We start from the raw sequence: 12,733 nt of genomic DNA on the forward strand, positions 1-12,733 counted from the left end.
ATGGGCTTCCATAGTGCACATGCTTTAAGCAGGACTGTGAGGAGGCATTGCTGAGGGTGTGCTTAGGAAAGGGGAGGAAAGCAGTGAGCAGTATGGCAGACTTCAAAAGCAAGCGTGCTGTTTACCTTTCCTTGGCTTATGGTACAAAATAGCAGATGCACCTGAGGCTGATTTTCAAAGAAACAACCCAACTCATTTTTCTTTGAAAATTAGCTTACATTATGCACTCATTGTACTTTGCGTAGACTGAAAAGGGTATAATTGTAACTGAATTTGGCTAACATTTGTCTTTCTAAGAGTTTTTATAGTATAAGCATATCAACTAACCGTAATATTTTCTTAGGTGAACAACTGATGGCTTCCACAACATCCTCATGGAGGAACCTGCTAACAACTACTACAGTTCCCATGGTAAGAAAAAGAAATTGGCACACTAGGAGGTAAATTCTAGAAAGGTTGCTAAAAGTCATACACCAACATACTGGGCGCTAAGTTAGCATTCCATAGTGGCTGAGTTGTGTGCCAAATCTCTTCTGGAATACTAGCAAAAGTCTGCAGTTATGCCATGTCTATGGCTGGTGTAAATGGTGACGTCTAACTACAGCTAATCTAAGCTAAATGCCCACCTTTTTGATGCTGCTTTTAACTCCTAACCCTTATTCACTTGTTCAGAACCCTTATTTTATCATCCTCACATTAATATTCCCTTATCTCTTGTTTGTCCTGTTTGTCTGTCTTAATTAGATTGTTAGCTCTGTCGAGCAGGGACTGTCTCTTCATGTTCAAGTGTACAGCGCTGCGTACATCTAGTAGCGCTATAGAAATGATAACTAGTAGTAGTAGTAGCAGTTGGGCATGTAAATAGAACTGTTCTATAAAGCATGAGCAAGAATAGCTGGAACGTCCCTGACACATCCATGTCAATGCCCCCTTTGCATTTATATATGAGAACATAACATAAGAATAGCCATACAGGGTCAGACCAATAGTCCATCTAGCCCAACATCCTGCTTCTAACAGTGGCTAATCCAGGTCACAAGTACTTGGCAGAAACCCAATTAGTAGCAATATTCCAGAACCCCAAAGAGTAGCAAGATTCCGGAATCCCAAGGAGTAGCAACATTCTATGCTACCAATTCCGGGACAAGAAGTGGCTTCTCCATATCTGTCTCAATAGCAGAATATGGACTTTTCCTACAGGAACTTGTCCAAACCTTTTTTTAAACCCAGATATGCTAACCGCTGTTACCACATTCTCTGGCAACGAGTTCCAGAGCTTAACTATTCTTTGAGTGAAAAAATATTTCCTGCTATTTGTTTTAAAAGTATTTCCATGTAATTTCATTGAGTGTCCCCTGGTCTTTATACTTTTTGAATGAGCACTGTTAAAAAATTAGGGGCGTAAATCTTTATGTGCAATGACAAATTAGCGCCAATTAGTGCTTGTTAATGCCAATTGTTGGTATTTATCACCAATTTACTGCCAAGTAATGATATAACTGGCCCTATTCTATAACTGTGAGCCCAATTGTGTGCCTGACTTTAGGCGCCATATATAGAATTTAGAAGTAGATGCTTGCAAAAAAAAACACCGAGCACAGATGGATCAGAAATGGAAGCTGGCTTTGAGAAGATTTTTCAGAACTCAGAGTAGGATATTCAAACTTCAGGATCCCTGGGAGAAGGAACACTTAAGATCTCCCAGGATCCCTGGGAGAAGATTCTTGGGGTTAATAGAGGTAGGAGGCTGGACCTCAATGTTGCATCACAACAATTAATACAATGAAGAGCCGAACAGCTCTCTGATATTTGAGGTTTGAGCAGGGCCGTGCCTAGGGTCTCTGGTGCCCCCCTGCAGACTATCAGTTGCCCCCCCCCTCCCATCTAGCAGAGCAGGAACAGAAGGCAGCAGGCAAGTAAGCTGGACCTCAGGAAAAAAATAGCACTGTATGTATCCCTCATTGATAAGTCTCTGACTCTAAAGTTTAGCAATTTCATTAAAGCAAAATGTATTTTCATAACACTTCAAAGATTTCCAACTCAAAATAGGAATGCTAATTCAAAATGTGAGCAAAGTCCTCTTAGTTTCCAAAGATTCTTTTTCTAATCTCCTTTGCACCAAAGGATATAATTCAGATCAAACATTTATCTCTGATCAACTATCTCAGATCAAATATTTATTTCAGATCAAATATTAAGGTTTCCTTGCTTACAGTCACTTAAATCTACCTAGCCTTTATATAGCTTATAGGATTTAAGCACTCTTAAACTGAAATTCACCCTTTTCTATTCTTCATAAACTTCAAGTAATCCTGAAATACTCAGATTTTTTAATTTATTTTTGTTACATTTGTACCCCACGCTTTCCCACTCATGGCAGGCTCTATGTGGCAGGCAATGGAGGGTTAAGTGACTTACCCAGAGTCACAAGGAGCTGTCTGTGCCGGGAATCGAACTCAGTTTCTCAGTACCAAAGTCCACCACCCTAACCACTAGGCCACTCCTCGGCATATGCATACAAATGTGTTATCATTCCTCTCATTCCTCCTGATTCCACGCACATCTCCTCCATCGGGTGTACTTCCCGTCTCAAGCATCCTACATAGGTCTCCCCATTCAAAAAGTGCTGTAACTGTAGGTAAGCATATCGATCCCCTAACCGGAGCCCAAAGTCCGCCATCAGTGTCTCAAAAGATACCATAGTCTCCCCCACATGTAGCTGTCCTAACATATTCAGTCCTGCGTCTGCCAATCTACTAAAGACGCTATTTCCTATACCTGGTACAAACAAAAGGTTATCCACTATTGGGGCCAAACCCGACACAGGCGGCTGTCCTTTTCTCACTAGAGAAACTTCAATCTCCACCAACCTCTTTTCATTCATATTTTCTCATTTACCACATAATCAGGCACTCTTTTATAATTTCAGTCAACACACACAGGAACTCACAGCTGCATGTCTCTCTTGGCCAAACCGATGGTCAGTTGCTGTCTCACTCTGTTCCCTTCCCGGCAGATTTCTAACAGAAGCTGATCATCCAATCAGAGAGCTCTATTTGAATGCAGATTAACATACAGACACTCATGGGAATTTTTAGTGAAAAACACTAGATAAACCCTTCGTTTTTGGATCAAACTCCACACTTTTGATCAGAGCCATGACCTAACATTAAGGCTGTAAACATTCCATCATTTTTATCCATAAATATGCAAATGAGAACCTCCCAAAAACAGACTAATTTGCATATGATTTAAACAAATCTGAGCATATGACAACCAAGTACAGACTCCCAGCACCTGAATTCTGCAATTAGATTTAATGCAAACACTTTTAAAACTTATTTTTAGCACTTTTAAAATTTCAGGTTCTCTTTAATTTGAATGGTGTTCAAGCTCTGAAGCTCACCCTGAGTGAGGAGTTATCACCAAACCAAAGCATATATAGCAATCTGGTTGCATTCTCTTAAATAACTTGAAGAGTCTGCCTGCCTCAGTGAATACGCTGCTGGCTGCTTTCACTTCCGGCTGGGGGCAGGGGAGATAAGAGAATCGCAACTTCAGATAAAAGATTTTGCAAGTGAGTGGAAGACAGGGACTGCAGGGCAGCGGCGCCCCTCGAAGGCAGGTGCCCTCCTGCCTTGCTTACCCCGCTTACCGCATTGGCATGGCCCTGGGTTTGAGATATGCCCATGGGAATGAACGGGATCTTCACTGGAAGGGGTTGTAAAGTACAGGGAGAAGAGAAGATATATAGGAAGTAACTGTTTGGGGCCTGTATTCAGCTGGTGGTGGTTAATGGCTTTTAAGCCGCTGACAGCTGCAGGTAGTTAAGACAAGATATTCAAGGCTGGACCATGTCTGGGCCCTGGCATTGAATATCCTGGGTCAGGTGGTGTCCTGAAAGTTATGTGAGTGCCAGCCAGTATTTAGTATTGGCACCCACATAGCTAAGTATGGGCAAATGCATTTCAACTAAAACTCAACAAAGAAAAAAACACACTGTCTTATCCTCTCATCCCAACACAACGCGGACAACCCCACAATTATCAACACTCAGATTACACCCTCCCTATCTCAGACAGCCTGAAAATCCTCGGTGTTACATTGGACCGCAAACTAACACTAGAGAGCCAAGTGACATCCACAACAAAGAAAATGTTCCACTCAATGTGGAAACTCAAATGCGCGAAACAATTCTTCTCGAGAAAAACATTTTGCATCCTGATCAATGGTACTAAGCCAAGTAGACTACTGCAAATCAACACAAACGTACCTAAATCTGCACTGCCCAAGCTGCAAAGGACTCAAATACAAATCAACTTACGCATCCAGTCTCTGCTACATAAGCACACAACTGTGGAATGCATTACCAAAAGCCTTGAAAACTACGTATGACCACCTAAACTTCTGGAAAACACTAAAAACTAACCTGTTTAAAAAGGCATACCCTACCAATCCAACATAAATGCCTGATCTCTGCAACACAACAAAACTAAAGAATGTAATGGACATAACACAACTCTTCCGTTGTATTTGTTTACACTGGAGTCTCCAAACGCCTCTCCGGTACTATGTAAGCCACATTGAGCCTACAAATAGGTGGGAAAATGTGGGATATAAATGTAACAAATAACAAATAAAATAAAAATAGGTAAAGATAGGACTGGCTTATGTACAGTCCTATCTGCTCCCTTTACGGTGCAGGCACCAGCATTGAAGATGGCTTGTGCCTGCAAAACTACTGGCTCCTTCCCCAGACCACCCACCTCGGTTAATTGTGGCTGAATGTTGGTAGACGGCTCAGTCAGCTTAGTTTAAATGGACAGGAGCCTCTCCTGCCCATTTAAACCATGTTGAATACAGACTCCTTTAATTTCAGTGGATTTATGTTTCATAGACAAATAGATTTGTAATTCCTTATTCTAATGGGATCTTCTTGCACCCCAAACTGTCTTTTTCTTATTTAGTGGTCAAAGCTAGAAATGTAGCTGAGTTTAAAAGAGGTTTGGTTAAGTTTCCATGGAACAGGTCCAATAACTATTAATTAGCTGTATAGCCTTTGGTGTCTCCACCTCCTGCTTCTGGATTTTTCCATTTGAGATTTAATGAGTATTCTGTGTAACTTGGGCTGATCACTGTTGAGGTTGGGATGTTGGAATTGATGGACCATTGATATGACCAGCAATGGCTTTCTTAGGTTCCTAAAGTTGATTGGATGATCAAGCTTGCATGACTCATAAAATGATTAGATTTTTTTTTATCCAATCATAATTATATTGTAGCACTCAGATGATGTTGATTTCTTCTAGCTGTCCACAGACACCTATCACCCCATCTTTATTAACCTGACAGAGGACAGAAGGAGCTTCCAATACCCAGAGCACATGTTAGGCTTCCTCAAGAACATGTCTCTAAACTTACCCAACAAATTGATGTTAGAAGATACAGCCTACAACCTAACGGAGGTAATGTAATTTCTTCTGACTTTCAGTATGACCAAAGATCTGTTTCTTTATTTTCATGAAATAAATGTCATTGAAGGTGTAAAACTGCTTTCACATTTTGTCCTGAGAAGCAGAGTGTCTCCTGATGATGAGAGACATCTTCCAATTTGACATGCTGTGACTGTCAGCAGAGTTCATGACAATGAGAGGTCTGCTTTCTAGGGGTGAACAATGGCCTCTATTGTTTAAAATAAATGAACCGGGTTCCTGCAACATGGTATCTAGAATTGTTCTGAGGAACCTGACAGTGACTTCCACCATTCAAAATTAAAAGCCTACGGCAACAATGCCAGATTTCATCGCATTATGAGATTTCGATCCTATTCTCCCTTTCTAATTTGCTTCCCAAATGAACACCCTACTTTCTTAATTAAAAATCAAAGACAGCAGGTCCTAAGATGTATTGGGATGAAAGTAATAAACTTGGAAGAATGGAACAAGCTGTTGCAATGTCAATCACATTATAGCTTTTTTTCTAACTTAGTTGTCATGCATCCAAGCCAAGTGGCAATATGTTGTCATTAGTGCGCCAATGTTTTCAACATGTACAGTGCTCATTCAAGCTGAGGATGAAGAAATCAGTTTATATATATATATATTGTAAAGTGGATCCTATTTTCTCCTGGGGTTGCAGCTCTGACCTCCTCCCGCTTGACCCGGCTTGGCCCCGCTACTTCCTTGGCTTTCGCTGCGCCAGAGCTGAAAAGTCCATCGGCTCTTCCAGGGTGTTCTCCGGTTCAGTCAACTCCATAGGGCAAGGTTCACTCTCTGCCTCTCTCTCCTCAGGAGCCCAATCCATATTCTCCTCGCCCCGCCCTTCTCCCAGCTGCTCACCCTTTCTTTCATTAAAGCTCTTTGGTGGCTCTTCTTTCTCCACTCACCTGTTCCACCACCTCTTCCACCAGGTTGGAGAATCAGCCTTATTCCTTCCCCTGCGGCCCTCCTCTGGAGACTCCTGGGAATGCACATAGTTTCTCTTATCCTCGGTCTCCCTTGGGGCATGCTGGGAGTTGTAGTTCCTTATTTCTAGTTTTTTTCTGGGGCATGCCTGCCTATACCGGGGGTATTCTGGCCTAACCCAGGGTTCCTTTGGGGCCTTTCCTACATACTCTTTACATACCCCCCCCCCCTTAAACTTCCACCCCCCCCCATTCTTTTTCTTCCTCCTCCTCCACCCGGGACAGGGCATCCACATTTCCTAAACATCGCCCGGGACGATTCTCCACAGCATATTGGAAAGGCTGCAATGCTAAGTACCATCGCATTAGTCTCCCATTATTATTCTTCATTACATTCAACCATTTCAGGGGCGCATGGTCCGTTACCAACTTAAATTTTCTCCCTTCTAAATAGACACTACACTCCTGCACTGCCCATCGTATGGCTAAACACTCCTTTTCTATGGTGGAGTAATGTTCCTCATGAGGCAGGAGCTTCCGGCTTAAATAAAGCACCGGGTGTTCCTCCCCTTCATGCTCTTGGGACAGCACTGCGCCTAACCCCCTCCCTGAAGCATCTGTTTGAAGGACAAAGGGCTTTTCAAAATCCACTGCCTTCAGCACAGGTTCCTGGCACAGGGCTCTCTGCATCTGTTCAAATGCCCTCAACTCCTCCCCTCCCCACCTCAAGTGGTCCGGATTCTTCCCTCTCAGCATGTCAGTTAAAGGAGTGGCCATTGCGGAAAAATGAGGGATGAACCTACGGTAATACCCTACCATCCCCAGGAATCTACGCAATTGTTTCTTGGTGTTTGGCCTGGGAAACTCTTGGATGCTTTTAACCTTATTCAATAAGGGCCGGACCTCTCCCCTTCCCACATTATACCCTAAATACTTCACCCGGTACTGTGCAAAATAACATTTTTTTGGGTTCAGAGTGAGACCTGCCTCCCTGAAAGCTTGCAGCACTGCCTCTACCTGGTTTAAATGGGTGTTCCAGTCTCCACTATGTATTACCACATCATCCATATAGGCGGCGGCATATGCCTGATGTGGTCGGAGAACCCTGTCCAGCAACCTCTGGCAGCTTGCAGCTGCTGAATTAAGGCCAAAGGGCAATCTTTTGAACTGGTACAGGCCTATGGGCGTACTAAAGGCGGTCTTAGCTTGTGCCCCTGACGAAAGGGGAATCTGCCAGTACCCTTTTGTCAAGTCCAGGGTGGTGAGATATTGTGCAGATCCTAGCCTGTCCACCAGCTCCTCAATATAGGGCATAGGATATGCATCTGCTTGAGAGATATTATTAAGCTGGCGGAAATCTATGCAGAATCTCCACTCCCCTTCAGGTTTCGGTACTAACACCACTGGGCTTGACCAGGGGCTATTTGACTCTTCGATCACCCCGAAGTCTAACATTTCCTGGACCTGTTTTATCACCTCCCTCCTTTTCATGGGGGACAGCCTATATGGCTTTTGCCGAACTACTTTACCCCTTTCCGTTAGGATGTCGTGCTCCACTAGGTGAGTATTTCCAGGGCAGGCTGTCAACACATCATCAAACCCTTTCAGGAGCCTTCCTATCTCTTTCTTTTGTACTTGTGTCAACCGGGGATTAACCCCTGGTTCACCGGGCTTGAAAATATCTCTTATTTGCGGTCCCAACTCCTCTCCCTCCTTTTCCTCTCCCCGGGTCTGAAAGCCTACCCTTGCTACCCAGGGTTTCATCAGGTTAACATGGAAGGTTTGGACCCGCCCCTTTTCGTTCGCCACCTCATATGTAAGAGGCCCAAGTCTCCTCCTCACCACCCAGGGACCCTTCCACCTAGAGGCAAACTTATGAGGATCCTCCGAGATTAGGATAAGGACCCTATCTCCTATTGCAAACTCCCTCTCACAAGTACCCTTATCATAATATTCCTTTTGACGATTTTGGCTCTGTTCCAGCCTATCCTGGGAATATTCCTGTAACTTATCTAATCTGGTCCTCAGATCCTGTAGGTATTCGACCACTGACTGATCGGAGGTATCCGGGGGTACCCAGTGTTCCTGTAGAATATCTAAAATGCCCCTGGGCCTCCGTCCAAACATCAATTCATAAGGCGCAACTCCTAATGAGTCTTGCACCTTCTCCCTGTAGGCATATAGCACGAAGGGTAACAGTTGGTCCCAACCTGTCCTATCCTCGCCTAACGCTTTTTTTAACATACCCTTTAAAGTTCTATTAAAACGTTCCACCATCCCATTAGTTTGAGGATGGTAGGCCGCTGTACGGATATGTTGTATCCCAAAAGCCTCCCACACTTGCCTTAAGGTACTTGACATAAAGTTGGACCCCCTGTCGGTCAAAACTTCTTGGGGGAATCCCACCTCACAAAAGACTTTTATCAGTTCTCTGGCAATGACCTTCGCTGATATGCTTCTCAAAGGAATGGCCCAGGGGTACCTAGTGGCCATATCCATAACCACTAAAACGTAGAGGAAGCCTCTCTGAGATTTTGTTACTGGGCCAATAATATCCATGGCTATTCTCCTCCCCGGTTGTTCCACTCTAGCAAGGGGTTTTAACGGTGCCTTAGGCGGTAGCCGGTCTGTCACCTTCTGACAGTTGGGGCAGGACTTGCAATACCTCTCCACCTCCCCATAAACTCCTGGCCAATAAAACCAGCCCAATATCTGCGTCAGGGTAGCTTGGGAGCCCTTATGCCCCCCCAAAGGGTGATCATGCGCGAGCCTTACTACTAGGGGACGGAAAGCTTGGGGGACTACTAGCTGTCTCCCCGCTTCAGAGTTCTCCCAATTGGGTACCCTGCGATATAGAATGTCCCCCTCTATCATGAACCCCGGGGCTTCCTGGCCCTCCCCCTGTCGGGCCCGTTCCCATGCATATTCTAAAGTAGGGTCCGTGGCCTGCTCCCTATGAAACTGGGGAAACTGCTCGCTCAATTCTTTCGGGGCTACTGGCAGATAACTTTCTTTTCTTGCCTGCTCCAAGGCCTCCCGTCTGCCCCTCTGCTCCTTTTTTTTCAAAGCTTTCCCTTTTTTCTCTTTTCCCGGTTCCCCTAAGACCTCCCCTTGAAAAGGAAAAATACCTCCTATTCCCTCTTCCTCAGCCTCAGGGTCTCGCCGAGCCTGAGAGCGGGTAGTGACCAACACTCTTTTTTCACTAATACACTCGGTAAAGGGGGGCCAGTCCCTTCCCAAAATCATCTCCTGTGGCAGTCTGGGCAGAACGGCAATGGCTATCTCTATCTCCCCTGTGGGCCCCTTCACGTGAACCCTATGGAGGGTATAACGAGTACTGGCCCCATGTATACATTGAATAGCCACTGCTCCCTCATAGGTATCCTTATATCCTGTCCTCCTCTTTCTTATTTGTTCCCATAACCTCCTAGAGATCATGGACTGGTCTGCCCCGGAGTCTAACATGGCTACCACCGGTAAACCCTCAACCTCCACCTTAGCAGTATACCGAGGCCTAAACCCTTGGGCCACCTGCGAGGTCCATCCCTCTCGACCTGGGCAATCCCTCCAGAAGTGCCCAGTCTTCCCACACTTATAGCAGATTTTTCCTTCATACGAGGAGGCCTTCTTTTCAGGGCCTGAGGGCACTACGGGCTTTTTACCACCCCAGCCGTAATCGGGTTTCCCTCCCTGGGGATCAGGCTTAAAGAAGGAACTTTTGGAACCCCAGCCTCCCACAGATCGGGGCTTACCACCCTCCAGGTCGGGTTCTCCCCAATGTTGGGCTTCCAGATAACACTCCAACCCGGCTGTCACGGCCTCCACCGTCTTACAGCCCCTTTGGACCAATCCTGCCCTAATCTCCCTAGGAAGGCCCTGCAGGAACTGCTCCACTACTAATTCTTGAAGAATCTCTGCCGTGGTGTGGCGATCAGGTTCCAACCATTTTTTTACCAAGTCCATCAGTCTAGTGGCCACCGCTTTAGGGGTTTCCCCCTTTTCCCATTTGGTGGACCGAAACTTACGCCTATAAGCCTGGGTACTTAGTCCATATCTGTCCTTAATGGCCTCTCTCAACCTCCCATAGTTGGCCGCGTCCCCAGGAGCCAAGTCCCTAAAGGCTCCTAGAGCCTCCCCAGATAATGAAGGCACTAACAGCATGGCCCACTGCTCTTGTGGCCACCCTGCGGCCACTGCCACCCTCTCGAAGGCGGTCAGGAAATCATCTACATTATCCTGCTCAGACAACTTTCCCCAAGTAAGTGAGTTCAGGGATAAAGGTCCTACCGCACCGCTTCCTCCTGGCCCCTGTCCAGTTGCTCCGGCTCCACCGCCCCTGGGAGCCTCGATCCCTCGCTGAAAAAAGTCCTGGAGCATATTCAGCACCGGTTGTTGCTGCTCTCGTGCCGCCGTCAAGGAGTCTTCCACCATCTTCCCCGTCAGTTCTTGCTGTTTCCGGAACTGCATCGTCATCCAAGCGAAGATCTCCTTGGGGTCCATCCTTGCTCCGGCACAGCGACTCCTGGAGGGAAAAAAAAACAGAGGACACCTCCAAGTGCGGTTTCACTACTTATGTTTCCCCCTTTACTAGGATCCCTTTATTTCCCCCAATCTAGGCCCCGCTTACCGGAACCCCAGACGGGTCTGCGCCTTTCTCAGCGTTGGCCCCTCCGTCGGGCTTTTCTGTCCTGCTGGTCTTGGCCTCCTCGAGCGACAGGTCCGCGAAGCGATCCCACTCCTGACACCAATTGTAAAGTGGATCCTATTTTCTCCTGGGGTTGCAGCTCTGACCTCCTCCCGCTTGACCCGGCTTGGCCCCGCTACTTCCTTGGCTTTCGCTGCGCCAGAGCTGAAAAGTCCATCGGCTCTTCCAGGGTGTTCTCCGGTTCAGTCAACTCCATAGGGCAAGGTTCACTCTCTGCCTCTCTCTCCTCAGGAGCCCAATCCATATTCTCCTCGCCCCGCCCTTCTCCCAGCTGCTCACCCTTTCTTTCATTAAAGCTCTTTGGTGGCTCTTCTTTCTCCACCCACCTGTTCCACCACCTCTTCCACCAGGTTGGAGAATCAGCCTTATTCCTTCCCCTGCGGCCCTCCTCTGGAGACTCCTGGGAATGCACATAGTTTCTCTTATCCCCGGTCTCCCTTGGGGCATGCTGGGAGTTGTAGTTCCTTATTTCTAGTTTTTTTCTGGGGCATGCCTGCCAATACCGGGGGTATTCTGGCCTAACCCAGGGTTCCTTTGGGGCCTTTCCTACATACTCTTTACAATATCAAACATATAAACGGCGAGTGACCGACTCACTCGCAAATGCGCAGTAGAGACTTCCCTCTCTGTCCCGCCCCTGTGTCAATACGTGATGACGAGGGCGGGACAGAGAGGAAAACTGCACCGCCAAGGTTGATACCGCTTCCCCCGCCCACCCGCCCGAGATCGCCGCTACCGTTCCTCCCCCCCACCCGGCCCGGGCCCTCTCTCCGCTACTAACACATCCATTCGCCGGAACGCAGCACGCACATCAGCTGAGTTGCTGTCGGCCTTCCTTCCCTGCCTGTGTCCCGCCCTCGCTGACGTTACGTCACAGGAGGGCGGGACACAGGCAGAGAAGGAAGGGCCGACGGCAGCTCAGCTGATGTGCGTGCTGCGTTCCGGCGAATGAATGTGTAAGTTTAGTAGCGGAGAGAAGGCCCAGGCCAGGTGGAGGGATGGAGGCAACTCCGGGGGGGGGGGGGGGGGACGGTAGCGGTGGCGACCTCGCGGGGAGGGGGGAGGGAGGGGGAAGGAAAACCCCAATACCAGCCCATTTTTACGGGCTCAACGGCTAGTATATATATATATAAGAATACATATGTAAAGAGGGTAATTTTTATAACAGGGTGCCTGGTTTAAGAGGGTAAGTAGAAGCCTACTTGTCTTTATAAAATACTAAGGTAAGGGACCAAAAAAAATTGCACTCACCTTCCTATGAGGAAAGGTTAAAGCAGCTAGGGCTCTTCAGCCTAGAGAAGAGACGGCTGAGGGGAGGTATGCTAGAGGTCTATAAAATATGGAGCGGAGTGGAACGAGTAGCTTGAATCACTTGTTTACTCTTTCTAAAATTACTAGGACTAGAGTGCATGCAATAAGCTACTAAGTAGTAAATTTAAAGCATCCGGAGAAAATATTTCTTCACTCAATGTGTAATTAAACTTTGGAATTCATTGCCAGTGAATGTGGTAAAAGCAGTTAGCTTAGCAGGGTTTAGAAAAAGGTTTGGATAATTTCCTTAAAGAAAAGACCATAAGCCATTATTAAGATGGAGTTGGGAAACTCCGCTGCTTATTTCTGGATAA

At 46.5% G+C, this 12,733-nt stretch overlaps 1 protein-coding gene across 3 annotated transcripts in view; it reads left to right on the forward strand.

The window, feature by feature from the left end:
- The window catches only part of ADGRD1 (adhesion G protein-coupled receptor D1), a 428,743-nt gene that overhangs the window by 67,328 nt on the left and 348,682 nt on the right, over nucleotides 1-12,733 (forward strand). For all 3 annotated transcript variants that reach the window (XM_030219508.1, XM_030219506.1, XM_030219507.1), the window contains 2 exons: nucleotides 344-411; nucleotides 5,310-5,465. In XM_030219508.1, coding sequence (XP_030075368.1) covers nucleotides 344-411; nucleotides 5,310-5,465 — 224 coding nt within the window. The remainder of the gene's footprint in view (nucleotides 1-343; nucleotides 412-5,309; nucleotides 5,466-12,733) is intronic.

This window comes from Microcaecilia unicolor, chromosome 11, assembly GCF_901765095.1.
Source record: "Microcaecilia unicolor chromosome 11, aMicUni1.1, whole genome shotgun sequence".
NCBI classification, from domain to species: Eukaryota; Metazoa; Chordata; class Amphibia; order Gymnophiona; family Siphonopidae; genus Microcaecilia; species Microcaecilia unicolor.